General features: G+C 39.9%; 2 protein-coding genes across 3 annotated transcripts; both read right to left on the bottom strand.

The window, feature by feature from the left end:
- Positions 1 to 1,336: 1,336 nt before the first annotated feature.
- On the bottom strand, positions 1,337 to 15,366 carry syt5a (synaptotagmin Va). 2 transcript variants are annotated; one of them, XM_084371173.1, is made up of 10 exons: positions 15,282 to 15,366; positions 7,294 to 7,454; positions 6,585 to 6,599; positions 6,197 to 6,378; positions 5,089 to 5,175; positions 4,748 to 4,915; positions 4,445 to 4,612; positions 4,209 to 4,326; positions 3,967 to 4,100; positions 1,337 to 2,115 (listed from the first exon to the last, which is right to left on the bottom strand). In XM_084371173.1, the coding sequence occupies exons 2-10, from the start codon at positions 7,445 to 7,447 to the stop codon at positions 1,906 to 1,908; spliced, it is 1,236 nt and encodes a 411-aa protein (XP_084227299.1). In that variant the 5' UTR covers positions 7,448 to 7,454; positions 15,282 to 15,366; the 3' UTR covers positions 1,337 to 1,905. The 2 variants fall into 2 exon arrangements, with proteins under 2 accessions (XP_084227299.1, XP_084227300.1); XM_084371174.1 differs by lacking the exon at positions 6,585 to 6,599.
- Positions 15,367 to 21,145: 5,779 nt separating this feature from the next.
- LOC311267576 (ferritin, middle subunit) lies at positions 21,146 to 23,198 on the bottom strand. Its single transcript, XM_084370714.1, has 4 exons — positions 22,888 to 23,198; positions 22,276 to 22,422; positions 21,748 to 21,873; positions 21,146 to 21,645 (listed from the first exon to the last, which is right to left on the bottom strand). Exons 1-4 carry the CDS (start codon positions 22,987 to 22,989, stop codon positions 21,490 to 21,492), a joined length of 531 nt encoding a protein of 176 aa, XP_084226840.1. The 5' UTR covers positions 22,990 to 23,198; the 3' UTR covers positions 21,146 to 21,489.
- Positions 23,199 to 25,838: the final 2,640 nt, after the last annotated feature.

The following is a 25,838-nucleotide window of genomic DNA, read 5'->3' as shown; positions in this document are numbered from 1 at the left end:
AGTGACTACGTGTAACATTCATGCGTTTTATGCGAACGCACGCATTAATGCTCGCATGAAGATAATTGAACATTTTTGTCACACGCTGACATGTAGGCGGAAATGACGTGCGCAAACTATGTCACGCGTAACAAGATGCTGCGTGCGTACGAAGCAGCGTGCGCACGTCTGTCTGTCACTGTTTGACAAATGTTGTCACGCGTTCACACACGCGTGCGGTCGCAGTTTCTGATGTGCGACCGGAAGTTGATCTGCACCGTGCGCAACACACCGCGTACTTAGACGCCTCGCGTAGTTGGCCTTTTCATTTTATTGAAGTGTCGTCAACCAGGGGAGGCAGCAATGAGCCAGACACTGCTGCCAGAATTATAAAAGAAGAATGAGAAGGAGGAGAAGTGTTTTTTTTGTTATTTATATATATATATATATATATATATATATATATATATATATATATATATATATATATATATATATATATATATATATATATATATGTATGTATAAAAAACGCTGCTGCTCGAGTCCTCGGTGGGACCAGGACGGTGGATCATTGATAAAAGTGCGTGCTTCCCCAGCCCCTCCCAACAAAAGTCCTGGGAGTGTGTTGCAGCTGTTCAGGTGCACAAACCTAACGCACCTCTCCAGCGGTCCCAGCAGTTCTCAATGAAGTGATTACCTGCGGGGGGCGTGGTTAACTTACAAATGTTTGTCATTGATTTTGTGTCTTATGTGAGAAACAAAGTAAAAGAAACAGCAACAGAACTCTTTCTCTGTCTTCATGGAACAAATGAATCATGTCATGTAAAAGCCTGTATGTCTGTATCTCGTATTGGATCGATGGCTCCATCTACTGGATGAACATGGAACACAGAACAACCACGCGAGGCGTCCAAGTACGCGGTGTGTTGCGCACGGTGCAGATCAACTTCCGGTCGCACATCAGAAACTGCGACCGCACGCGTGTGTGAACGCGTGACAACATTTGTCAAACAGTGACAGACAGACGTGCGTACGCTGCTTCGTACGCACGCAGCTTCTTGTTACGCGTGAAATACAGTCTGCACGTAACAACGCACGCACGCACGCACGCATAACAAAATTCTCATGCGTGCACACACCCGTTGCTGCGCATCTCTCTGGTTGTTTTGACATTGATATACCTCCATTGTGTGTGTGTGTGTGTGTGTGTGTGTGTGTGTGTGTGTGACTTACAGCTTGTGTGCAAATGAAAGGATATCATGTTCGCACATGAGGGGTATAATGGCATGAATGTGCAAATGTAAATCCATCCATCGGCTGCCGAACCATCTGCTGTTGTTTGGAAACGTTTTATTTATTCAGCTATTTATTTACAATCACATGGTACGTATCGAAAAGTGAAACCACAAACAGTTTTCCATTGTTTTACGATGTACAACACACACACACACACACAAACACACACACACACTCACACACATCAACGTGTGCACTCACCAGACACTCCAAGCAGGATCTCCTTCAAACACAAGCACAGAAGGAGCCACAACATGACAGAACAAATATCAGTAAAAACATGTAACTAAATACAACACATTTTACAGGAAAAAGCAAATGAGAGAGTTGTCAGGTAAATGAGAGGGAAACATAACGGGAAAGGAAAAATAAAAAGATGCACGCTTCAGCTCTGCAACAGCAGTTCCAGAATTACAGAAAGAATATGTCTGTTTCTATTGATTAATACCGTAGTGCAGTTAAATAAGAATTAAATCTTACCAAATGAATGATGGTGTGAAACTGAAGCACATTGAAGATTAATATTCAAGTGAGAGGTCTTTTCATAAAACCTGCAGTTGTTTGGTTTCAAATGAAAGAATATCCCCTCTATGCAGATGATGTTGTATAAATACAGCATGTGTGTGTTTAGCGGATGGGGGCCTTCAGTGCAGCATCCACCTCCTCCTCTGGCTGCAGCGTGTGCCACTGGGCCACTGGACGCCTGGGATTGGCCAGCATGTCTGACCAGTGGCGCAGCCCGACGCCTGAGGCGCCGTAGCCAATCCAGGCCTTGCCGATGGCGTCGTTGCTGCCCAGCTTGTCGTAGTCGTACACAGTGATCAGCACCTGGACTTTCTACACGTGGAGACAGCAGAAGAGGAGAAGGCCATGGTTAGAACAAATTCTTATGTATGTATATATTTCAACTCAGGGAGGTTTTGAAGCATCATGCATCTCTCAGCAACTAACCTTAATATACCCTTCAGCAAGGTATTTATCCCAAAATGGTGAAGATTTGTGAGAAGTGAGCATTTACAAGGCAGTAAGGGTCTAATGCAAGACATTAAGTTGCATTTTGGAAAAAGTAGTCTCCAGCGGTATTGGGTTATGGACAGCCCCCAGCTCGGTACGACAGCTGTCACCATCTTGGTTTTTTGGAGCCAGAAGTGACCATATTTGTACGAGAGGGTGGAGCTGGTGAGGACTCGCATTGCTACAACTCTATACTGATTGGCTTCACTGTTCAGACCTGGAAGCTCCGTCTATATTTTATACAATGAAGCTTGAACCATACTATCGACTAAGACAGGCCTATTCAATTAGCGGCCCGCGGGCCACATGCAGCCCAGAACCAACCCCCAAGTGGCCCAGCCTGTGGTCCAGCCTGCCTGAATTGAATTGAATTGAAGAGATGGAGAGGGCAACTTGTTTCGCAAGACATTTCAAGTGTTTCAGACCGTTAATGCAACACTCCGCGTAGCCTAGCAACAGTCTACCCGCAATGCAGCGTGTTGTTTTGAAGCGTGGCTAGCGGTGCTGTCAGAAGTAGTGCCAAGATACCCAGTCTAAAACATGTCCTTTTCAACTCTGAAACGTAAAATTGACAATGTAAACCGATTTAACCCTGTCTGGACTGACAAATACTTCACATACATTTTACCATCCAGTTCAAACGCCAAACCCATTTGCTATGAGTGCGTTGGGGTACTCAAAGATTACAATGTCCGGAGGCACCACATCGAGAAACACCCGACTTTCCGGACAAACTTTCCAGACAAACTTTCCAGACAAACTTCCCAGAGGGATCTCAAGAGAGAGCGGTGAAAGTGCAGAGTTTGACTGCATCTTACAACCTGAGCTGTACTACGATGGTGCGGACATGCACAGCTCAAGAGAGAGCTACATGTTCCTAATAAAAGGGTAAAAGAGTTGTTCAATGCTTCTATATAGTTTTATAGACTCATAAATAAGTGTAATTTAGAAGCGTACTGCTTTTTTGGGGTCTGAAAATGTGCCTTTGACTTAGAACTTCATCTTCTTTGTCATTTTAAGCAACTACCCCTGAAGCAAAAAGAAAGAAATCCACTGAAAGTAGCACATCTCTTTGACTTGTTCAGCAGCAGGCAGCTGTAACAGACAGGTCTAGAGTGCAAATATGCACAACTTAATCTAGAATTTTAGTTAAAATCAATTAAAATCAATAGCCAAGGATTTTAGAAGTTACTGAATGTGTGGATAGACTACGGTAAAAATGTTAATGAAACAGTCGGCAGCCATGCTAGCAGATGCTAGCATATCAACATGCTCAAAATGACAATGCTAACATAGCGATGTTTAGCAGGTATACCATTTAATATGTTCACCATCTTAGTTTACTGTGTAAGCTTGGTACCATTTAATATACATTAAAATCAGCCTGCTGGTGGTCCTGATGTAAATGTCAGGGAATTATCCAAAGCCAGTAGGATTCATCCTCTGGGGACCCTGAAAGCATGTGCAAAGCCTCATGGCACTGTGTCCTTCAGTTGCTTCGATAGCTAGCACGGTTAATGATTCAGCCCTAAAAAATGGCATCTTAAGTTTAAATACTAAATGTAAGCTCATACAACTTAAACGATTAACTAGAACCAGTAGATGTCAAAGTCGATGTGTGTTATGTTTAACACCGAGCTGTAAATGTCAAAGGAAAATGGAAGTGGTCCAAACCTGGATCTGGGAGAAGGGGATCTCGAAGCTGAAGCTCTCATTGAAGTAAGGATTCAGAGTGTTCTGTTTGACTGATGTCTTCTTCTTCTTCAGTCGCTTCCCGTTGTGCTGCAGCACCACCTTAACAAATGGATCTGAGAGACAGGAATGATATCAGAACATAAATCAGAGTTGCCAGCATGAAAACCATATCTGCCATCCACTGCCAGTCTCAGCATGTACACAAGTATGTGTGTGTTCACCTGACAGTCCTCCGACGTCCATCTTCTTCAGGTTCTTGGCTTCCATGATGTTAACTGTTAGCTTACCGGCCGTGGGGACGTAACGAAGGGAAATACAGACATCACCCAGCTTCTCTTGCTGTCGGGGACAAAATATTGACGAGTTGTCATGTTACACGTGGCTTTGGTTGCTTTACCTGTTGGTATTGACTTTACATTCATTATATGTTTCAATGGATGCCCATAAAATCACATACCTCCTCTTTCTCTCCTCCAACCAGATCCTTCCATTCGTGTATGGGCTGTCCAAGGTCTATAGAGTTCATGGGGATCTTGATCTCGCCGATGACGTCGTGCTTACCGAAACGATCAAAGTCAAACACCTGCAGCACCAGAGTCTGACCAGCCAGGTCATTAAATGGTATCTGGAGAGGGAAAGAATAAAAAAGCGGATTTTCATGCTGACTAGTTTAAACATGCAACTGATAATATGCTCAAAACAATTTCATATTAATGTTTAATGTTCAACGTGGTCTCAACTTTTGTACAGATGTACAGACCTTGAAGGTGAAGGTCTCATTGAAGACAGGACAGAGGTTCTTGCGCTGGACTTTTGTCTCAAACTTCTTCTTCTTGTCCGGCAAGAAGTAGACCTTGACATAGGGATCTGAGGTCCCGCCCATGTCCATGGCTGGAAGGTCCTGAGCCTGGATGATGCCAACTATCAACTGGAGAAGAAGAGGAGATACGTTTAAATGAAGGGTCACATACTGTGTAGCTAGCTTTACGGAGTAAGGGGCACCATCTTTGCTGAATCCTTGTAGATTGAGCTCATTAATCATTTCTGTGTTTGGAAGGTTGAATACTGGTGTGCATTGCAAATGTGCAGGTGTGTGTGTACCTGGTTATCAGTAAAGTTATAGTCCAGTGAGTACTCCAGTTTTCCAAGGGACTCCTTCTCCTCCTCTTCCTTCCCATCCTCTCCCTCCTGGAAGTCACGCAGCACAGTTAGCAGTTAACAGACATCGTTATTAAAGTCACGCATTCTGTATTCAACCTCTTGTGATACGCTGCAGCCTCTGCAAAGCACTGATTCTTGCTGTAAAGCAAAATAAGACAACAAAAATATGTATTTTTGATTATAAGGTGAACTGTTTCTTTAATGCTTTGAAAAAAATCTGTATTCCTCATCGATGCTCGTTACTATAAGCTTCTCCGAGCTGTGTCCAGTCACAAGGGAACAGCGGTCATCCCTTTAGGCTGCCCAGTTTAAGATGTCAATTCATACATAACTAGTGGGAATCTGGAAAAGAGCCAAACAGCTGTGAACAGTGAAGCAGTGAGTACAATCAGATAGAAGACAGCGCAGCTATTGCTGCTGCTAACTCCATCTGTTGTACTGTGGAGGGTGTATGGATGCTAGTCAGCCATGTCCCCAGTACCATATTTAGATCTGTGCTTAAAGAAATAGTTCAACATTTAGATGAATATTCTTATTCACTTTTTAGCTGAGAGTTAGATGAGAAGATTGATGCTAAACTACTGCGCAGCAGCTGGTTATCTTACCATAGAGACTATGAAGATAGCAGTATCTGCCATTAGCACCAGCATGTTGTTACCTTTGGGTAGAGCTCGTTCACCATTTCCAGCCTTAAGCTAAGCTAATCAGCTGTCAGCTCCAGCTACGTAGCTTTTTTTTTTTCAGACCAGCTCTACAATCTGCTAACTTGGGCAAAGCTGTGTTGTAGAAAGTTTGGGCAACATTCTTCCATAATCACTCTGATAGTATCACCATGTGAAAACTAAGTGTAAACCCACCTTGACATCACCCCGGATAAAACCTGACTGAGAAGCCAAGCACATATAATGGTTATCCATTAGCATGAATGAAGGTTTAAGGCAATTTCACTCTGCCTTCACTACTAGGAAGCTGCATCCATATATTATACAGCCAGTTGTGATGACTCAGGAAGACACGGGACAAAACTGTTTACTACGTCTTTTCTTACCTTCTTCTCGTCTCCATCCTCTCCCTCCTTGTCCTTCTTCCTGCGCCCTCGTCCTCCCTTCCTCTCTCGGACCTTCTTGGGCTTGCTGCCTTTGTTGAAGCACTTCTTGTAAATGCAGAATCCCATACAGGCGATAAGGGCAAGGACCACGACCACAATGGCTCCTATGGCCCACATGGGCACTGGAGAACGGAGGGAGAGAGAGAGTGTTAAAGGCAGGTTGTTGCTTGTGTAGTTTGATAGGAAACAGCGGTGACACTACTTGGTTGAGGGGCTCAATTCCTACTGAGGTGAGGTGGTCTTGTGAGGTGTTTGGAAAAGCACAGTAAGACTGGTGTTTTTTTTATACATCTGCAGAAGACTTGACATGTATTTTTTTTTCACTTACTCTTGAGTTTATGATCTTCAAGAGCAGAGCAGAGTAGTCACATGAAGAAATGAGAGAGGACAGAATAAAATGAAACACATGAAAGTTGAAAATGAAATGAAAAGATGGTTAGATGATGGTATGTAGGTAATAGACTATTTACTATTAGTCTGTGTGTGTGTGTGTTTGTCTCTGAATGCACATGTTAATTGGCTGAAGTGGCTTCAATTTTTGACTGCCTAGAACAACACTGAAATCACTGTCGCCACACAAGTACTCTAGGCCTCATTCCTCTTTCTGTCATATATCCAACAGGACATGGATGCAGATGTTATGTTTACTTTTTGTCAAGCCATGTTGACTTCCACTGTGATCTTTAAGCTGTTCTGGTCTGGCACCAATATCACTGGAGGGCTACGTAAGTTACATAAGGGTGAAAAATCCCTAAAATCCAAGGCGTTTTTGTTAAAAAATTGTAGACTTCAAATAAAATCAACAGGGTTATTTTCTAAGACTTAACAACACCCTTCCAGAGACATTTTACAGCTGTTTTTACAGGCTGAGCAGTTGTCATAATAACTAGTAAACTGACCTTTATGTGTAAAATTGGTTGACTTCCCCCCTTAATTTGAACATGTGCACAAGTGTATTAACAACTATGCATGCTGTAAGTGTGTTTGCTCTGTCCTTATGTGTGTATTTTGGGTATATTTTTTGTGTATGTGCTCACTTGGCAGGTGTGTGAGCTCATTGAAGAACTTGTTCTTCATGCTGGCGAACTGGTGGTTGGAGTGGTGTGATGGGGGCGGTGGAGGTGGGGGCTCCCTCTCCTCCTCCTCGGCCGCCCTGCGGAGCCGGGACCCCGCCACACTGACCAATCGCATCGCTGCTCTGCGAAATCAGAGGAGAGTAGACGACAAGCGGTCAGTGATTTTTTTATTCTTTAAATCTATTTGGAGACATTAAAACCCACCACAAAACACATTCACTCTGTCTTCAGATGTGTCCTTCTGTTAAACTTCATCCTGTTTGACCCTTCACCTGCCAGTAATCTCTTTAATCCTCTCTCACTCCTTTCACTCTCCTGCCTCGCACCATTTATTCACTTTTTGGTTTCAAGAAAATTGCTTTTATTTGAACAAGGTTTCATTGAAACAGATGTAGTTTCATGTGACATCCCAGCAGTGAAGAATGTCCTACTCACATTGTCAACAATATCACAATGTGAAACGACTGGTCTTCTTGGTCTTGCATTCCAATTCATACATACATACATTTTATTTCCTCCGTTTTCCCATGATAACAAGTTAATTTCAGTGTTTGGGTGTTCAGAGTTATTATCTCGAAATAACAACTGCCGTTTTCCGAGATAACGGGATAATTTTCTCGAGATAACGAAACTTTGTTTTCCGAGATAACAATATAATTAACTCGAGATCTTGAGATAATGACTGTGATATGATAGGCCTGAGATTATGGAGACGCCCGGGACCTCGTAGCTGGTCAGCTATGTAGTTAACAACAACATCAGGCTCACTTAGATTGCGCCGCCGATATAGCTGAAGCCTTGCTAACCGTCTTTTAAGATTAAGCACACTAATGTGTATATTATCTGTAATAGCAAGGCATAATGCTATTTCAGCCTGTGTCAGGCCTTGATTTTTTCAATGACGTGGTGATCGATATGCTCCTGCTCCTCTGACATTGCTACACTGAATGATGTTTCCTGCAATGATTTGATATACTACACTATCGTTTTGTTTTCTCGAGATCTCAAATTAATTATATCGTTATCTCGGGAAAACGGCAGTTGTTATTTCGAGATAATAACTCGAGATCTCGAGAAAACAAATGAAATTAACTCATTATCACTGGAAAATGCAGGAAATAAAATGTATGAATGCATGGCCCTTTAGGGCTTCTGTAGGTTTCACTTAACAAGCTGCTACAGATACTGCTAATGCTAACCAAGTTGAAATAATGGCTCTTCCCATTCTGACAACATTGTGAATGCAGCATGATAGCTACTTGGCAACAAACAACCAGTCAATGGCTGCTTTTTGGTTAACTTGTTCATGTAAGAGGTTTAAGAATATATTAAATACAGAGGTTCAGTAAACTTTAAAGTTTTTGTACTTTCCTTGAGTATTACTATTATGTGCACATCTAGCCCATTTACTATTAATGAAATACATTTTTATTTTTTACAGTAATTTCTCTAACTGAAGATACACAGAACATAGCCTACATGACGTTTGCACCAAAAACGATAGGATCTGAATTGCCTATACATAAGTATTAACTGGACTCACTCCAGCAATTTGTAAGATAGTTGATTGTCGAGTCTCATTCCCAGGTCATCAAATAATGACTGTTTGGTTTGGCGTTCGGCCCGAATTCTCCAGAATTGTTTATTTCCCCCACTTTTGATTTAATATAATTTTCTTTTACATAAACACAAGACAGCATTTCATTGCCTCTGCCTCTTTTCCTCTACTGCAATCTTTCTCCATTTTTCCTTTGTCCTCTTTTAATGTGCATTACTTCCCTGGTTGCTTCCTTCCTCCCTCCTCTCTTCCTTCTTTACCTTCCCTTCCTGTCTGCTTTCCTTCCATGATGGCAGTGTGTCAAGAAGACAGAGTAAAATAAAGCTCTGCAGCTCATTGCTTGCACACAATAATCCCCCGGACTTTGTAGCAACAAGGCTTGTTGATGCACACACGCAGACACTCATACCACCACCATTGCTCTCAGAGCTTTAGCGCAGCAGATATTTTCACTTGACTTTGACATAGGTGTTGTTAATAACAATAATGATGGCTCTCTTCTATTCAAGTGTCTATACACTGAGCCAGCATGAACAATAACAGGACCCGAAATACCAGAAAGACCTGAAAATATCAATGTCTGATTTTCATGCCACTCTCTTAAGGAATGTTGTGCCCTGTAAAGAGTTAAACATGTCAGCGCACTCATACACACACTGACATTTAAACACACATACACAGGCCCCACCCACAGTAGACATCCCTCTGTCGCTGTGCAGCGACGTAACAAGATTAATTGCCAAAGGTAATCCAAAAATCCCTCGGCTTAAACAAATTAAGGACAGTTTGCCTCTCTGGGTCTCCTCCCCTTTCACCTCCCATCCTGCTATCATCTCTCCTTTACTCCTCCCCTCTGTTGTCCCCCTCTGTCTGTCATTTATCCTCCCCCATGACAGCTGAAATAGAGATGTACACACACAAATCTAAATACACATCATATTTTTAAACTGAGATCTAATTCAAGCAGTGAGCTCCGTTACATTAACCCTTTCATCTCCCTGGAATTGCATAATCAGAGGATTAGAGAGGGACACCTCTGCGTATGTGTGTCTGTGTGTGTGTGTGTGTGTGTGTGTGTGTGTGTGTGTGAGAGAGAGAGATTGTTAGATCTGTTAATACACCACTGTCTTTGACCTCCAACTGAACGAAAAGTCATTCATGTTTGTAAGGTAACTCTGAAGCTGCAGCCAGCATCCTGTTTGCTTAGCACAAACACAGGAAACAGGGGAAATAAGGTAGCCTGAGTCTGTCAAAAGGTAAGTTGCCTGGAAACTGTTCAGAGCCAAGAAATAGTCTGGCATTTAAGCCACCATCAAACAGCATATTAATGTTTTTACAATTACATTAAGATTAAACGATTGAGATATAACAAGTTTATTTGCTTTAGATATGCCGGATTGCAGTTTTTTTTATCCTTTGGACTTAGCTGGGCTAAGCTAATGGCTAACCACTGCTAGCTACGGGCCAGTGTCCATATAGTTTTTTTTTTTTCGGGGCAGAAAAGCGCTTGCTGTGCGCTCAGGAGTGTTGCGATGATGCGTTGAGATAAAAAAAATGCTGCACGTGCATCTTGTCTCTATGACAACAATATCTTAACAACCACCACTGTATGATTGACACCGCCTCTTTGCGGTTTACTATCCATTTGTTTTTGATTTGACATCGGGACATCAGAGCAAGGAGAATTTGGGTGCACGACATGATCCATAGGAGACACAAATATGGCGGATGTTATCGCCTAGGCCGGGAAAAAGAAAAAGAGCGACGATGACGTCACAAGCACCTTTCGGAAAAGTTGCAGCTGCAGACACTTGCTTTTCATTGGAAACAAAAAAATGTTATGTGGTCAAGGCCCTAAAGCTTCTTACACACACAATCATCTCATCTAATTTTTCACTATTAAAGGAATGAGCCCATTTCCCAAAATGTTGAGCTTTTGCTTTAAACGAGACAACTCATGTACAAAATGGAAAATATGTTTAAAGCTACGTCTTTAACTGATTAAATTATAGTAACTGTTGTTAATTATCTGGTACCCGTTAGAAATAAACATGCTGACCTTGTCCTCAGTCATTTAGTGTTAAGTAAGAAGATGGGTTTTCACTTTCGCTTTCAGTTGGGCACCATCTGGTGACAAAAGGCCAGTAAAAAGACACATTGTTTATGATTTCAGTTTGGTGTTACTCTCCACTTAACACCTGATGGTTCGGCTTTGCCTGATACGTTAGGGATTTTTTCAATTAAGTCATATTTGGCAATTAAGGAACAGTTAAGGAACAGTTCACCCAAAAATGATTCATTATCTACCCACCCCAGGTCGTCTCTTTAGATAATTCAGTTTCTGTTTTTGTGAATAAAGCAAGCTATTTAAAGGATAAGTTTATTTCCTCATCCCCATGCCAGTGGAAAGCAAGGTGACGTTTTGTAGTCTACAAAACATTTCTGGAGCCTCACAGCAAAACAAAATTGCAGCGTTCTCCTATACAACTGTAGCAGATTTTTAAAAAACCTAAAATACAACCCATAACAAAACATGAAATGGCTCCAAATAGCTCATCTGGCGTAATCCAAGTCTCATGGAGCTCTGAAGTCCCAAATTGATTTGAAAATACTTTATTTGCACCCTTTTTTAAAGCCAAAATCTTCATTGTAGCTGCCAAGCTAAACATGTTAGCATGCACCCTTGTCTGAAGTGGGTACACGAGCTTGATTAGGGTGTGAATAACATCTTTTCAATATAATTTATTAGTCTAGAGCTGGTAATGTAAATACTCTGGATAAAAACATAGACTGAGCCCTGTGTCAGTCTGGTGTTCCTGCCAAGGCTCTGTGGGTTGCATAATGACATTTTAGCTGGAGTTCAGAACACCCCAAAATCAGGATGATGACCACAGTTCTTATCTAGGTCACAGCAGATTTAGGCTGGACTGCTGCCAGTAACTTACATCAGTTGGTCAGAAACCTGGTCAGGTCAATGTAGGAAGACATATCTCTGTCTAGGTACTGCAGGGTGGTGAATTCATAGTTTCAGAAACCCAAAATTAGAGGACTGACAATGAATGGCGCAATATGTGAGGCTGCTCTGAGGTAGAAAGATTAGAAATGAGAAGGACATTTAGGTTCTAAAAGTAAAATATATAAAGTGATTTACTGCAACAGACAATAGGTCTTTAAATGTCTCGTCAAAGGAGACAAGAGTAGTCAAAATAAGACAACGGCTTTTTATATTACCAAGAACAATGTCTGATAAACGCTGAACGAAAAAGGTTTAGTGTCTCTGTGCTTTACAGTACATCATTTCTTTGCACGGATGTTCACTTTTGCCCTGTGAGTGTTTCCAGTTACAGTATGGTGACTTGAATCTATGGTCAAAGGACCACTTACAGTTTGAAGCTTGTGTCTTTCATGTGAGACCGACAGACAAGCATGGTGTTCACTCTTAAGACTGCTGCTTGTGGTTTTTCTGGGGGCTCTGACTTGGTAACTCCATGACTTTTTCTCGAGCGCTACCGTGATCTTTTTGTCGCTCACATGCTGACTAAGTGATCCCATAACCTCCAGCCATCATCAAAAAGGTACAAATGTCAGTTTATCCAACAATCAAATACCTCCAATACTAATAACATTCCCATCAGCCTCAGCTGTACTTTGTGTTTAGTGCTAATTAGCAAATGTGAGCATGCTAACACTCTCAAGCTCTAAAGCAAGAGTCCCACAGTCTCCAGCAGCCAGATATGGGGAAAAAAACCTTTACTGTGGCCACAAGGGTGGTTACAATAAAAGATTTCTCACATGGTTATTATTATAATTAGGCACAAATGAGATTTCTGGTCTATTTTTAAGATGAGAGTTAGTTCAATACAAGAAAAGATGGTACTTTTTTCCTCAACAATGTCCATGCATTAATAAAAGTAATGTAAGTTTCAGTTTATGTATAAATTTGGCTATTTTAATTCCGTTCACTTGTTGGGCTCATCAACCAACAGAAAATTACTTGGAAACTGTTCTGACTGTTGATTAATCTTTAGGTGATTTTTTAACTAAAATTCCAGATATTCTGTTGTTCCAGCTATAAAATGTGAACATTTGCTGCTGGTTGGATAAAACGTCATCTTAATGTGTCAAATTAGGCTCTGAGAAGTTGTGATAGGCTAAGTTCATATAATCATAAATGTACATACAGCCTCATGTCGCCCCCAATATTTCAGACAGCCACTGTTGACTGAGCTTAACCAGGTCTTACAGTGTTTTGCCTTTAGAGGCTCTCTGGTCTGACCTGCACGCAGACAGATAGGAGGTGAACAGCCGGCGGTGGGATTTTGTCAGTCTAAAAGCTCACAGCTCTGAACTGAACCTGAGGCCCCATTAGGCTTCTGCTGTAGGTATTTACATGCACACGTTACTTTGGCATTGTTGACAATTTGAATTATCCAAGCCATTATATTTTGTAGAAGTTTTACAGAGAAAGAGGAGCATTGAAACCATCACAAAAAGGTTTTCTTTTTCTTGGGGTAGAAACATAATCAACCCAAATGACAATAGGGGGAATATTAATATAACATTGCAGCAATGTTGTAATGAGTATTTTTTGTCGTTGCCTTAATTCAAACATCTAAGTGCAAGATAGCAGATGTTAAAAAGGACATTAATCAAATGGATAAAATGGTATTTTTTTAATTTCCAACTGAAACAGTGAGAGCATTTCATTCCTTCTTTTTAGGTATTTAAATATTATATTGGAGGTTTAAGTGATTTGCCCTTTTCTTTATTAAATTATAAATGATTTTGGGTTGCTTTTAACAGTGCTGCATAAATAAAGCTTATCATATTTGTTGTTAATTTTAAACTTGAATTTCCACCAAGATAATGCTAATATGACTACTGTAGGTCAAATGAATAGTTTGACCTTTTGAGAAGTGCATGTGTTATATTTTCTGCTGGGAGATGGAGGAAAGGATAGATATCACTTCATGCTTGTACGGTAAATATGAAGCTTGATCCAGCAGCGGTTTAGCTTAGCTTAGCATAAACAAGGGGAAACAGGAAAACAGCTAGCCTGGCTAAAGGTAACAAAAATACTAAAGCTCATGTTAAATCTCATACAAAATATGAATTGTTAATGATAGCTGTTTTACAGAGAGTCTATTGCCTCTTTCTTTCGTGCAACAATCCAGCCAACTAGCAAAGACTCCAGGAAGTAACTGTGTTTGGCCAAAAAAAATGTGTTACTTTTGTGTTTTCCAGTCTTTTTACTAAAGCTAAGCTATGCTAACCAGCTGCTGCCTGTAGCTTCATATTTACATATGAACATGAGAGTGGTATCAATCTTCTCATCTAACTCTCTGCAAGAAAGTAAAGAAGTCTATTTCCCAAAATGTCAAACTTTTCCATTAAACCAGTCAGAGAGAAACAAATGTCCATGTTAGACATTTCAAAGGTATCATGGTTGTATTTGAGTTCCTTATGAAACCTCGAAGGGGGAGAGCGTTATTCATTTTGAATGTATTTTGGTGAGATAATGCTCACTAAGTATCATATTATTGAGACATTCATTCTTAATTTAAACAGTCCAATGCTTTGCTTTTATAATCCCCATATTTGGCAATATAACTTGACCTTTGGTGACCTATATAGCTGCATGCTACTTGGAAAACATTCTCCAGAATTTTAGTCCATTTGAGCTCATCCTGCTCGTCCTCCCACATCAACCAACAGGACTAAAACGCAGGGACTTCATATAGGCTGTCATAGTAAACATCAGTATTGTGAAGGTGTACTGCAGGTGATTGCACGTGAACACAGGCCCTGCAAATAGACAAGCATTAGCCTCCTATAATCCACTTAAACTAATCTTTCGCAGGTTTGGAAAACAGCCTCCACTATGCGTAAAATCAAATGTTTCTCTCATGCAGGAACTCTCAGTGAAAGCCATTCTTCAAATGATAAAGAAGGACATACACTTAGCATTAAAGTGTCAAATCAATTAACATAAAACCTTGTGCTGCCTGTGTTCATAGCTGCTTCTTTACATATTTACAGCACCACTGAAATACATGGAGAAAGACACAGTAAGGGAAATAAACTGCAGCTGTAATCATTCATTAATGGCCTCACGTAAAATGAATCATGGCAAGTTTCATATTAAAGTCATTTTCAAGTAAAAGTACCAAACATTTTGTTGTTGTTGTCTCCAGTTTATTTTTGAAATGTTAACGAGTTGTAAACAGCTGCAAAGATTTTCTTGCTTTTCTCTGTTTCCTTTCATTTTAAACTGAAGACCTGTCAGTCTGGAATAAACCATTTTAAAACTCCAATTTAACTTTGGTAACATATGAAATCATAACTAATTCTAAAACAAACTATAATACAAACTCAAAAGTATATAACTCACCCTATTTAGCGCTGGTCCCTCTCAGTTCTTTGGCTTTTATTTTATAATTTATTGTGTTGCATCCAAATGTCCTCCAGACAAATCCACCACGGCTGACTGATGAGAAGTCGTTGCGCACTACTCCCTCTCTCTCCCCCCCTCCCCCGTTCTGTGTTAATCTCCACAATATCCCTCGCTGCCAACTACTTACTGTCCACCTCCACTGCACGAAAGTCCATCTTTAACAGCCAATTCATCTGACACTGTGACTTTAAATCGGGTAAAGATTTACTGTAACCCTGTGTAACTTGTCAGATACAAGTGTTGAATGTGTAAATTAAATACAAATCAGGGAGAATTATATGACAGTAGCTGGAATTAGTAGAGTTTTTTTTTTCACTGAATTATCAGATTTGCAAACTCTATCAGGCTAAATGATGTGTTCAGGTGTCCATATTTTACAGTGTACCAGCACCTCACTGGGATTTCTAATCAACAAACAATGAAGGGATGCTGATTTGTTGTCTTATTTAAATACAAATAGGGATATCATTAAACTGTTTAGTGGTAAAGATTGTTGCATTTATATTCCAGAAAAAAAACATGAATCAAAAAGAACATGAGCTGAAATCTCCTGTAAGGGGCAGAACAATCTCATCTCTGATTGGAGCTCTTAGAAGTTGGCTGTAGTTGGACGTAGTTCAAAAGTATATCAGTGTCTTTAGTTGAGTTGCCCTGCAGGCTTTAGCACCCTGGACAGTGATGGTTGCATTCAGCACCCTGGAAAGCAAACCAACCTATCAGAGCTGTCAGTCACACAGGGAACCCTTTACCTGACAGACTAGAGCTGCATTTGAATTTACAATTTTCTTTCATTTTACTTTTAGTACATCCTGCAGCTGCCTGTATGTATGTACTGTTGTGAGCAGTAAGCATATAATTAGAACACACTACTTCATCAAAACATCCCCCTTTAACTTTGACCCTGTTTCTTTCCTGCTCTTCATCCGTTACAGGCCGTTGTTGAAAACTTTTAATTAAAAAAATAAAAAAACATGCGATCTGAAGCAACTGTTGTCTGCAGCTCAGTCAATGTGACATATCATCCGCTACGCAAAGGATTGTGGGTCAAAATCACCAGAAACATGCTAGCTTGTACAATGCCAAATTCAACCTGATGCTGCAAGACATCCTGGTATTTTTGTCATACTGCATTTGACATACTACATATCCGGACATATCAAACACTTTTCTGGTTAACTAAATAGTGTGGCAGTATGGGTACTAGAAACGCAGCCTTGTTTGATTTGTGTAGAGGTCATGACCCCTGAGAAAAAGGCAGCTCTGTCTGAGGGGACACATTTCAGTATCTGTGGCTGACTGACACAGTACAAGTTATTCATCATGCACTCAGTTTATGAAAGAGTGTTTTGTAGGTCTTCCAAGTTAATGTCGTCAGTGCAGGAAATAATGCGTTTCAATCTTATTTTGTGCATTTTATAATTTCTCAAGTTGTAATTAACTGTTAATAGTGATTCAAGAACTCTTTGGGGTGGTGTAAAGCAGAAACTCACATCTTCTTTCCCTCAGCATGTCTTTAACAACCAAATCTAGTGACATTTTAGTGACTGGAAGGCTGAAATGACTGAGTTATGATCTCACAATGCAGTACTGAGCATCTCCAGCAGATGGCCATGGTGCATTATAACACCTAATATCTAAATCAACCCAAGCAACTGAAAATATACTTGAACGTTGCTTTGTAGGTGGCTGATAGTTTATCAGCACAAATAAGACACAGAACTGCTAACACGGTGTTTTTCAGTAGGACAGGGGTCGGAGTGAAGCTCTGCCTACACTGAGGGCAGCTGTGGATTTTCCTCCCATCGCCTTCATCCCAGGAGCTTTTAACACAGCTCATGCAGTAGCTGTGTCCACAGGGAATCGTTACCGGATCCGTCAGTACATCCAGACAGATCGAACACAAAATAGTTTCCAGGTCCAGCTGAAGTCCTTTCTGCGCCATTTCACCTCTCTGTGGCAACGACTGTCTAAGTTTCACTACCTTGGAAATGAAACTAGTTTGAGCTCTGATTCAAACAACATCTGAAGGGGAGGGAACAAGGACATATATGGACAGCGAGGAGTTTACTGTGTTTGTGGATGTCAACTTTTGATTAATTGCAGGACAAGGAACAGCTCTGTGTACCTGAACTTTGTTTCCTCATTTAGAATATGATCCTGAGCTGAACCAGCTTCAGATGTGTTGTAACAGATATCAAACAAGTTGTAAGGTAACTGTGTATACAGAAAGACAAGAATGAACCACACTGGCTGCTTCTGCTGTTTTGTGGATTAATATGAATCAATGAATCTGTAAAATTGATACACTGTTTGTTTTTGGCATCGCCCCTGCTGGTCATTAGAAAGAATGCAGGTTTAAGGCACATCTCCAGTCATTTTTCAGACCATGAAGCTCTGCCCATATTTTATACAGTCAATATTTTTGTCACAACTAATCAACAGAGATGTCACTTTATATTTTTATTATCACTTTAAGGTTATAATGCTTTAGCTCAGAGGTGTCATGCCCATTCAAGCTGCTTGGGCACTGCCCAGATTATTGATTACTAAATTATTTTAGATGTTTATTTCATATTTTATTACTTATGTTGTTTTTACAATATGTAGACTTGATTTTTTTTAGAATGAGTAAAACTTTTTCTTCCAATTATGTCATGGACAGGGTTGGGAGAGTTACTTTAATATGTATTCTGATACAGTTACTAGTTACATAATGTAGTCAGTAACCTAATCCTAACCTAATAAGTATCACAATTTTAAAGTAATGTTATTTGATTGTTTTCCGTTTTTGAATACTTGAATACCAAATATTCAAATAAAGGCAAGAGAAAAGACATAAGTTGCTGTGTATTGTCATGTTTTGATGTTTTCTGCTTCAAAGACAAAATAATGTTGAAATTCCCACCTAGTGAGTGTTGTCTTCCCCAGAGGCCATGTTACAGTTTTTTTCAATTGCTAAGACACATTGGTCGAAAATGAAGCGACATGTTCAAAACTCTTAACACAGTCTGCAAAACAGAAATGCATGTGGGCTAAACTGTGTCTCCCTTTTCATTGCTTTCAGACGAAGTGCATTCAGTGACCACAGTCACCGAAATGGATGAAGTCTTTTCTCATTCACTAGTTCACACCTGCAAAACACTATGCTTTAACAGCAAATTTTTCAAATGCTTACAGACTTTGTTCAAAACAGTTAAAAACACGCTCAAAACAGAATGGTAGGGGAAAAAACATGGGGAATTTCTGCTGCAGCCACATTGAAACCTTTTGAAAATTATATCAAAATATTGACAATTAAAATAAATAAAACGAAGATGCAATTCCAAACAGCTGATGGTAGTTTTCAGCTGAAAACTGATTCAGGTGATCCGCGTTTGGCCTCATTAGAAAGCATATACAAAAGGAGTGGCTTCTGATTCTTTTTCCTGTGCAAGTATGGATCAAAGAGCAGTGGGTGAAGTTGGTAGAGAGAGAAAAGCAGCCAGGAGAGGAGGGAGTTTAGTTTTATCTCTTACTGTAATTTGTATTCTACCCCTGGAATTCTGACATTCTGCATTACGTAATCTTTATTTTTTGTATGGTCCTGAAGTACTTATGCAAAAGCCCAAATGTTCTTGAATAAATCTCTGCATTCCTGATTCAGTGTTGGTGCAATATATTACAGCATATACAATAATTTAGAACCATTAAAGTGCAAAAGATCCTATATAAAATACTGATTTACCTGACAAAAATCATTTAAACTTGAAATATAAGATGTATGTGATGTAATGTTCTTTGTTGTTAGTATTTTGTCTTTCCGTTTGTTAAGAGTGATTGTGTGTGTTTCCAAATTGAGACAATGTGCTAGTGTTTTGTTGAATGAGCTTCTCTTGAGACAAGTATAAGGTGTTTTGTTGGTGAGACACACTTTTGGGCATGAGATTAACTGTTGAGCTGAGCTGCAAGATGGAAATGCAGACTGTGTTAAGAGTTTTGAACATGCCGCTTCAGTTTCGACCGATGTGTCTTAGCAATTGAAAAAAACTGTAATGAACTGGCAGCGGTATGATTAGCTTTGGTTTCACTTGAGACCAGAGTGATGTTGTGTTCTGTTGTGTTGTTTGTATTTGTTCTTTATGTTAAAAATGTATTCCTCAATTTAGTTTAGAGTGAGATTTTCGTTAGGTATACTGTGGAATCAGGGTCATACAGGGTCAGGGTATCAATGGTCAGGGTCATAATAACCATGTCAAGTCAATAATTAGAAGACCAGATCTAATCTGATATCTGGGGAATTCATTCATTAACCATATTAACCTGCTGTCACTCCTGCTTGCATTGTGGTGCAGAGAAGAGGGAGATACGCTGCTGTCTGCCTGCAGCTGTCAGTTTCCTCTTTTTGTGCTGTTATCAGTAATAAATGTGTTTTGGGCCTCCAAAAAACGGACTTGTAGCATGAGACCATGTGAAAAGTGTCTATTGGGCGAGTCCTGTGGTCAACACATTTTCTGCACACGTTGTTGGCTGTCAGTTTCAACAACAGGTGCTAATAAAGTGCAAAGGGTTCTCATTTGTTTATTGAAATTTCCTTTTGCAAGCTATTTTTTGAGAATTTATTTTAAAAATGATGCTTCTAATAAGTGATGGGGACAAAATCAGACATTTTAAAAGTGGTGTGGACAAGTCCCCAGCATCCCCAGTGTAAGTGACATCATGAGTTACATAGGAAATTATTTTAAAAAATAAAATAAAATAAGAAAAAGTGAAAATAAGGAATTGTTATGATCTAAAACAAGTTAATTGAGAACTACCTTGGATAATGAATGCTGACATTACAACTGTAAATCTATAGAAAATAAAAACTTGGCCGGTTCATTTTTGACCTGTGTTTTGTATCAGTGTGATAATAATATAAAATAACATATAATGTTTTGTAATAGGTCAAGATAATATAAGTCTTTAGTAATCATAGGGGGGATGAACCACCTTTATCAACTGAACATTAAATTGATGAACATAATGCATTAATAATATTATTCTGAAATTGGCCATTCTGCTTTTTTTTTTTTAAACTTTCATACTTGATATTTTTTGATACTTCATTTGAATGCATGACCTTTACACATAAAATGATTTCTACACTGTGGGGTTGCTTTTACCCCAGATCTGTGGACATCTTCCAAAACTATCAGGCATCCAAAGCAGCCAAGTTTCAATCTCGTTTTGAAATAAACAAGAGAAACTGCTCACAGTTAAATTGAGAGGTGATCTTAGCTGATAACAGTCCGTCCAAGCTGAACATAACCAGCTGAGAACAATTGTATGCTTGATGACAATGCAGGCTTCTCAAAACCTGTCATAAGGCTGATGATTAAGAGCTTAAATGTCTGGAACAATGACAGTCAGCAATGAACAGGTGATGTGTTTTTGCAATCTTGTGTGTATTCAGTAAAGGAAAAAATTAAATAAATGTATCCTTGGGTGAAAAAAGTACCATCACATGTCCTGCTGAGTGTTTGACCCTCCAGGACAAGTGGAAAACCAGTCAATGAGGGTCTGGTGACTTAAAAATGGCATAGCTTGGTGATATGAGGAGCTGTTATTAATGAGCAGTTTATGGCAAAAAGAAAGGTATTCTTTGATACATTAACCTTTTAGCTGATAAGAATTTCATTTTACATGTGCGCTCTAATATGACCAATTTTCAGTTTCAAATGTACACCATTCAAAGCCGATTTATGATTCCTTGTGTAAGCATTACCCCACACCCTTAAGTCAATATGACCAGGTCATGTGACAGATGCAGACAGACACCAGAGTCCAGCTCAAAATGTTTATTCAGATTAGGAACAGATCAGAAACATTGCCACAAGTGTTAGAAATGTCACAAGGGGGGGGGACAGCAGTCAGAGAAAGCAGCAAAGGATGCTGGGAAAAATGCCAACCCCAGTCCAGACTCTAGTCTTAACATCCATCCTTCTATGACATTTAAAAAACAGTGACGCCACCATAACATACGAGAATTTATCAACTTCAAAGGTCAAGCGGATTACATCATAACATTGAACTCAGTGAATGAACAGCTGGAGCAGAAGGCGTTTTTCATTAATAGCCTGTGTGTCATTAGGATATTCACACCAGGCTCATTCCTGGGGCTTTGTGTTTAGCTCTTGTTCCCCAGGGTGTGCTTGTCAAACAGGTACTCTGCCATCTTGTTGTTGGCGGCATCCATGCGGGTGAGGTTGGTGACGTGGTCGCCCAGCTTCTTGATGGCCTCCACCTGCTCGTTCAGGTAGTGGCTCTCCAGGAAGTCACACAGCTGAGGACACGATCAAAGAAGAGATGTTAGATTTGGTAAAGGGTAAATAAAGTATCTCTAAAGCACCTTTATAGCATTAACAGAATCTTCGAAACAACTTACATGAGGGTCTGTGTGGTCAGAGGCCAGCTTGTGCAGGTCCAGCAGAGCCTGGTTGACGTTCTTCTCCAGCTGCAGGGCGCACTGCATGGCCTCCAGCCCACTCCCCCACTCATCACGCTCCGGTTTCTACGGAAGAGAAACATTCAATTATAGCAGACTGAACACTCATTATATTAAGTCTTGTGTACACAGAGCACAATAGTATGAGTCACCAGTACTACTACCACCACTGCCACTTATCACCCTCTGTCTCATTACAAGCTCAGAGGATTAACTCTGGTATTTCATTAAAGACGAAAAAGTTTTGATTCAGGCCCGATTTAGGAAAGCATGATGTATTCGCAGCCAAGTAGACCGCCTTCTAAAATAAGAGCCGAGATAAATATCAGTATAATACAGATGCTGAACGATAAAAAGTACCACTTTTATAGAATTTAAGAACTGGTAGAGTCAATTCCATCTGTACTATACACATGGGGTGTTGGTAAGACATGTCCAGACAGGACCAATTCTCAAGTCAGTACCAACCTTGACATCCTGGAGGAAGATGCGTCCTCCTCTCTTGTTCTGGAAGGACAGCAGCTTCTCAGCGTGCTCCCTCTCCTCATCACTGTTCTCCTTGAAGAAATGAGAAAAGCCTCCAAGGGCCACATCGTCACGGGAGAAGTAAAAGGCCTGTGGGGATGATAAAAGCAGTTATTAGGAGACAGCACCCATCATTATCAGGCCAAAAACAGAAAGGAGGTTGTGACAAACAGTAGCTATGCTGCCAGACAGTGACCAGCCACATTGAGTCATAGTCACTCCTAGTAGCTTTGGACACTAGTGACCATTGAGTGAGGAGATGAGGGGGTGTAAACACATGTAAGCATGACACAGCACTTTTTAGTCAGGGCTGCCAGTCAGTGATAAACAGCCAGGAAACAACTAGCTACTCTTGACATGCTGCGCTAAGTAACAGTAATACACCAAGAATGTATACACAACAACTTTACTTCATATTATTCATTTTAACATGAATAATGTCAGATAATGTGGACAGAGGATAAACTATCACGACAACAAACACTAGAAGCATAACATTTGCATGCATTCATATGTAAGCTATAAAAAACAAAACATTAAAATATTGTTTCTCACCATGGAAGTGTAGGTGTAAGAGGCAAACAGCTCCATGTTGACCATCCTGTTAATTGCACCCTCGCAGTCGCGGTGGTAGTTCTGGCGCACTTGGGACTCCATTTTGGCTGGCGTTTCTTGTGCTTTTTCTTAACAAAACGGTACAAAAATAGCTTTACTGCGACTTTTTTCTTCTTCAGTAGTGTTCAAGTATCGAAGGCTTTTCGTGTCCGGAATGCAGGCGAGAGGGACGAAGGAAGAAGTTCCGTTCAAACACTGTTGAAGCAAGAACTCCTCTGTGTTTCTTCCCTGGTGTGAAATGGCAGCAGAGTCGCTCCGTGTATTTATACCCCGGACCGACCTCGTGACAGACGTAACGTCACTGTGCACATTTCCGCCAATCAAGAGGCACATGACGGTGGCTAAGCTGCCGTGTGAGGCAAAGGGTGAGGTTGCATTTTTCCCCCCTAAATCTATGGTAATCCCATTGGTTTAATGTTTAATTGATTTATTGTGGCAGCTGCACACCTACAATGACTTGGCACTTTTGTTATTTGAAGAGACTAAATAATAATAAATTGCATCATATTTGAGTTCAAATTTGAAAAGTGAAAAGTTCCAAGTGTGTTATTTCCACAGTGTGCGTGAAAGTTGTGAAATTGTAATTTTCCATTTATTTAACAAAAACAGTATACACCTATGTAAACATTAACTACGCTTGGGAATATTAACATAAAAATGAAAAAGAACATCTTTTAAAAACACTAACACAGAACTGCAAATGCCAAACATTAAAATAACTTATGAATTCTGGTCTTGTCTTTTTCTATAAGCTGACCGAGCAACAAACACAAAGGCAATCTATAGAACATGGTGATTAGTCAACTTTGGACCTATAGAGCTGAACTTGTTTTACCTCATAAATACACCACGGTGACACCTAAAAACTGCTGATAACGTGTTTTCAACCAAGGTGGCTTTTATTGCATTACTCAATACCACAGCACTGTTGCGAGACACTACTGAGTCTGAACAATTCGTTCCAATGCTGAAAAAAACATGGGGACCAAGAAACTGCTGTATTCACAATGTGTTTGTGAGCAAAGTTGCTTTTTTTTTTATTAAACTACTACAAAGAGTCTCAGTCCTGTTGCAATGAGACTCCCCATGAATGAAACAGGAGAAGCTGTGTAGAAATGGAACCATTTGCTACTGTACAAAACTAAAGTGTGCTATAAATGCTTAATGCTTAATATTTAATGATTAAGCTTTGGGGTAAAACTTTATCCTCTAATTTGGTCACCTTAAGACCCGGATCACTGACATTTATTCTAGTTTTGCTTGTATGGAACTGGCTTTAAAATAGTAAACATGCTGTGTTAATGATTAGCCAATCTGCTTTTAAAAATGGTTCACAAACACACAGATTGAAGTAGAGGCCTGTGTCCAAATAAACTTGATTTTTTTCCTCCCTTATCAGACTATAATAAACTGATACAGTGCTGTGAGCCAGTAGGTTTCCACATGTCAAGCTGTACTGTGTTTAAAGAGCCCAGCCCAGGTGCACTTTAAGGGCCTGTCAGTCTGAACTCGTGCTTTGTTCAGGACCTGCGCCTAACACACGGAGAGGGGTTCAATTCACATAACACTATTCTCTGTATCCCACCACTTCCTGATACCTCATTTTCCAACAATTAAATCTTACCTGGACTGTTAATTTAATTCTGTTTAAGGTCACTTGTATTGGAAAACTGTCACCACTAGTAAAGAAAAAGTCACACACACTTTTAACCTTTAACATCGAGAGCTACAAGCTTTACATAACAACTTCATTCCAGGCATCTCTGTGTTGTTGTTATTGAGAAAACTGTCTGATTATGTAACACATTCCTGACTTTTGGGAGAGGTACTTTCTATAGAATTATAAAAACAGGTATTATCTTATGGAAAATATAGTGTGGGTGGTATGTCTGCAGTCCAAACAGCAACTTCTTTAATTTGAAAAGCAATCTGAGTTTTTGCAAAGAAATCCCTTGACTTAAAGGATGAGTTTACCCAAAAAAACAAAATTATTTCAATATCTATTAACCCGATGCTGATGAAAAGTCGGGTGAAGTGTTGTAGTCCACAGAAATTCACAGCAAAACTGTCTTGCTGCATTCTCCTAAACAGCTGAAGTAAATAGGGACTTGTTTTAAAACGTTAAAAAACAACCAAAAGAAACGTAAGCTTTAGTTGTTCAGGAGAATGCTGTTTTGCTGTGAAGCTCCAGAAATGTTTTGTGGACTACAAAAACCTCACCCGACTTTGCATCTGCATGGGGGTAGATTACTAGTAGATGTGACTGAATTTTCACTTTTGGGTGAATTTATCCTTTAGGATATATTGGGTGTCTCTCCCTGTATTCGCCAAGGCCTGGTGAGGAAGTCAAAACACATTGCTGTCATCTCATCTTATCCTATTCCTACCCATATTCTTTTCTTTTTTTTTATTTCAGTAGGGTTTGTTCTAGAAACACTCGTGGTTGTCAGCTTTAGAAGCAGATCACTCTTTCCTGGTCCACAATTTTCAGTTAAGTTATGTCACATTCGTTTAAAAGCTTTCAGCCTGCGTGGAGAAAAATGTTATTGTTAGTTGATGATGTTATCACCCATGCTCATAGCTATCTAATACACATGTCATACCTCTGCTCTGTGCAATAGAACAGCAGCACACGGAAAACATGCATGTCAGTTCACGTTTCTCCTCAGTGTAACGTTAACCTGATGTGCATCTACTGGATTTTACATAAACCAGGGAACAATTAAACAGAATTTGGCACCTCAGCATGATAACCACTTAAATGATTTCAGCACACACCATTTCATCATAATGTGAGCGTCTGTGCTCACTTTATATCTTGTATTCTCATTCTTGCAAAGTGTAATTTAGGCATTTATTTTTATGCCGTGTCATGCAACATGAGTCAGTCA

This window comes from Pagrus pagrus (assembly GCF_965226575.1).
Source record: "Pagrus pagrus genome assembly, chromosome: 13".
NCBI lineage: Eukaryota > Metazoa > Chordata > Actinopteri > Spariformes > Sparidae > Pagrus > Pagrus pagrus.
The sequence above is the reverse complement of the archived record's forward strand: the minus strand, read 5'-3'. Positions and strand labels throughout refer to the sequence as shown.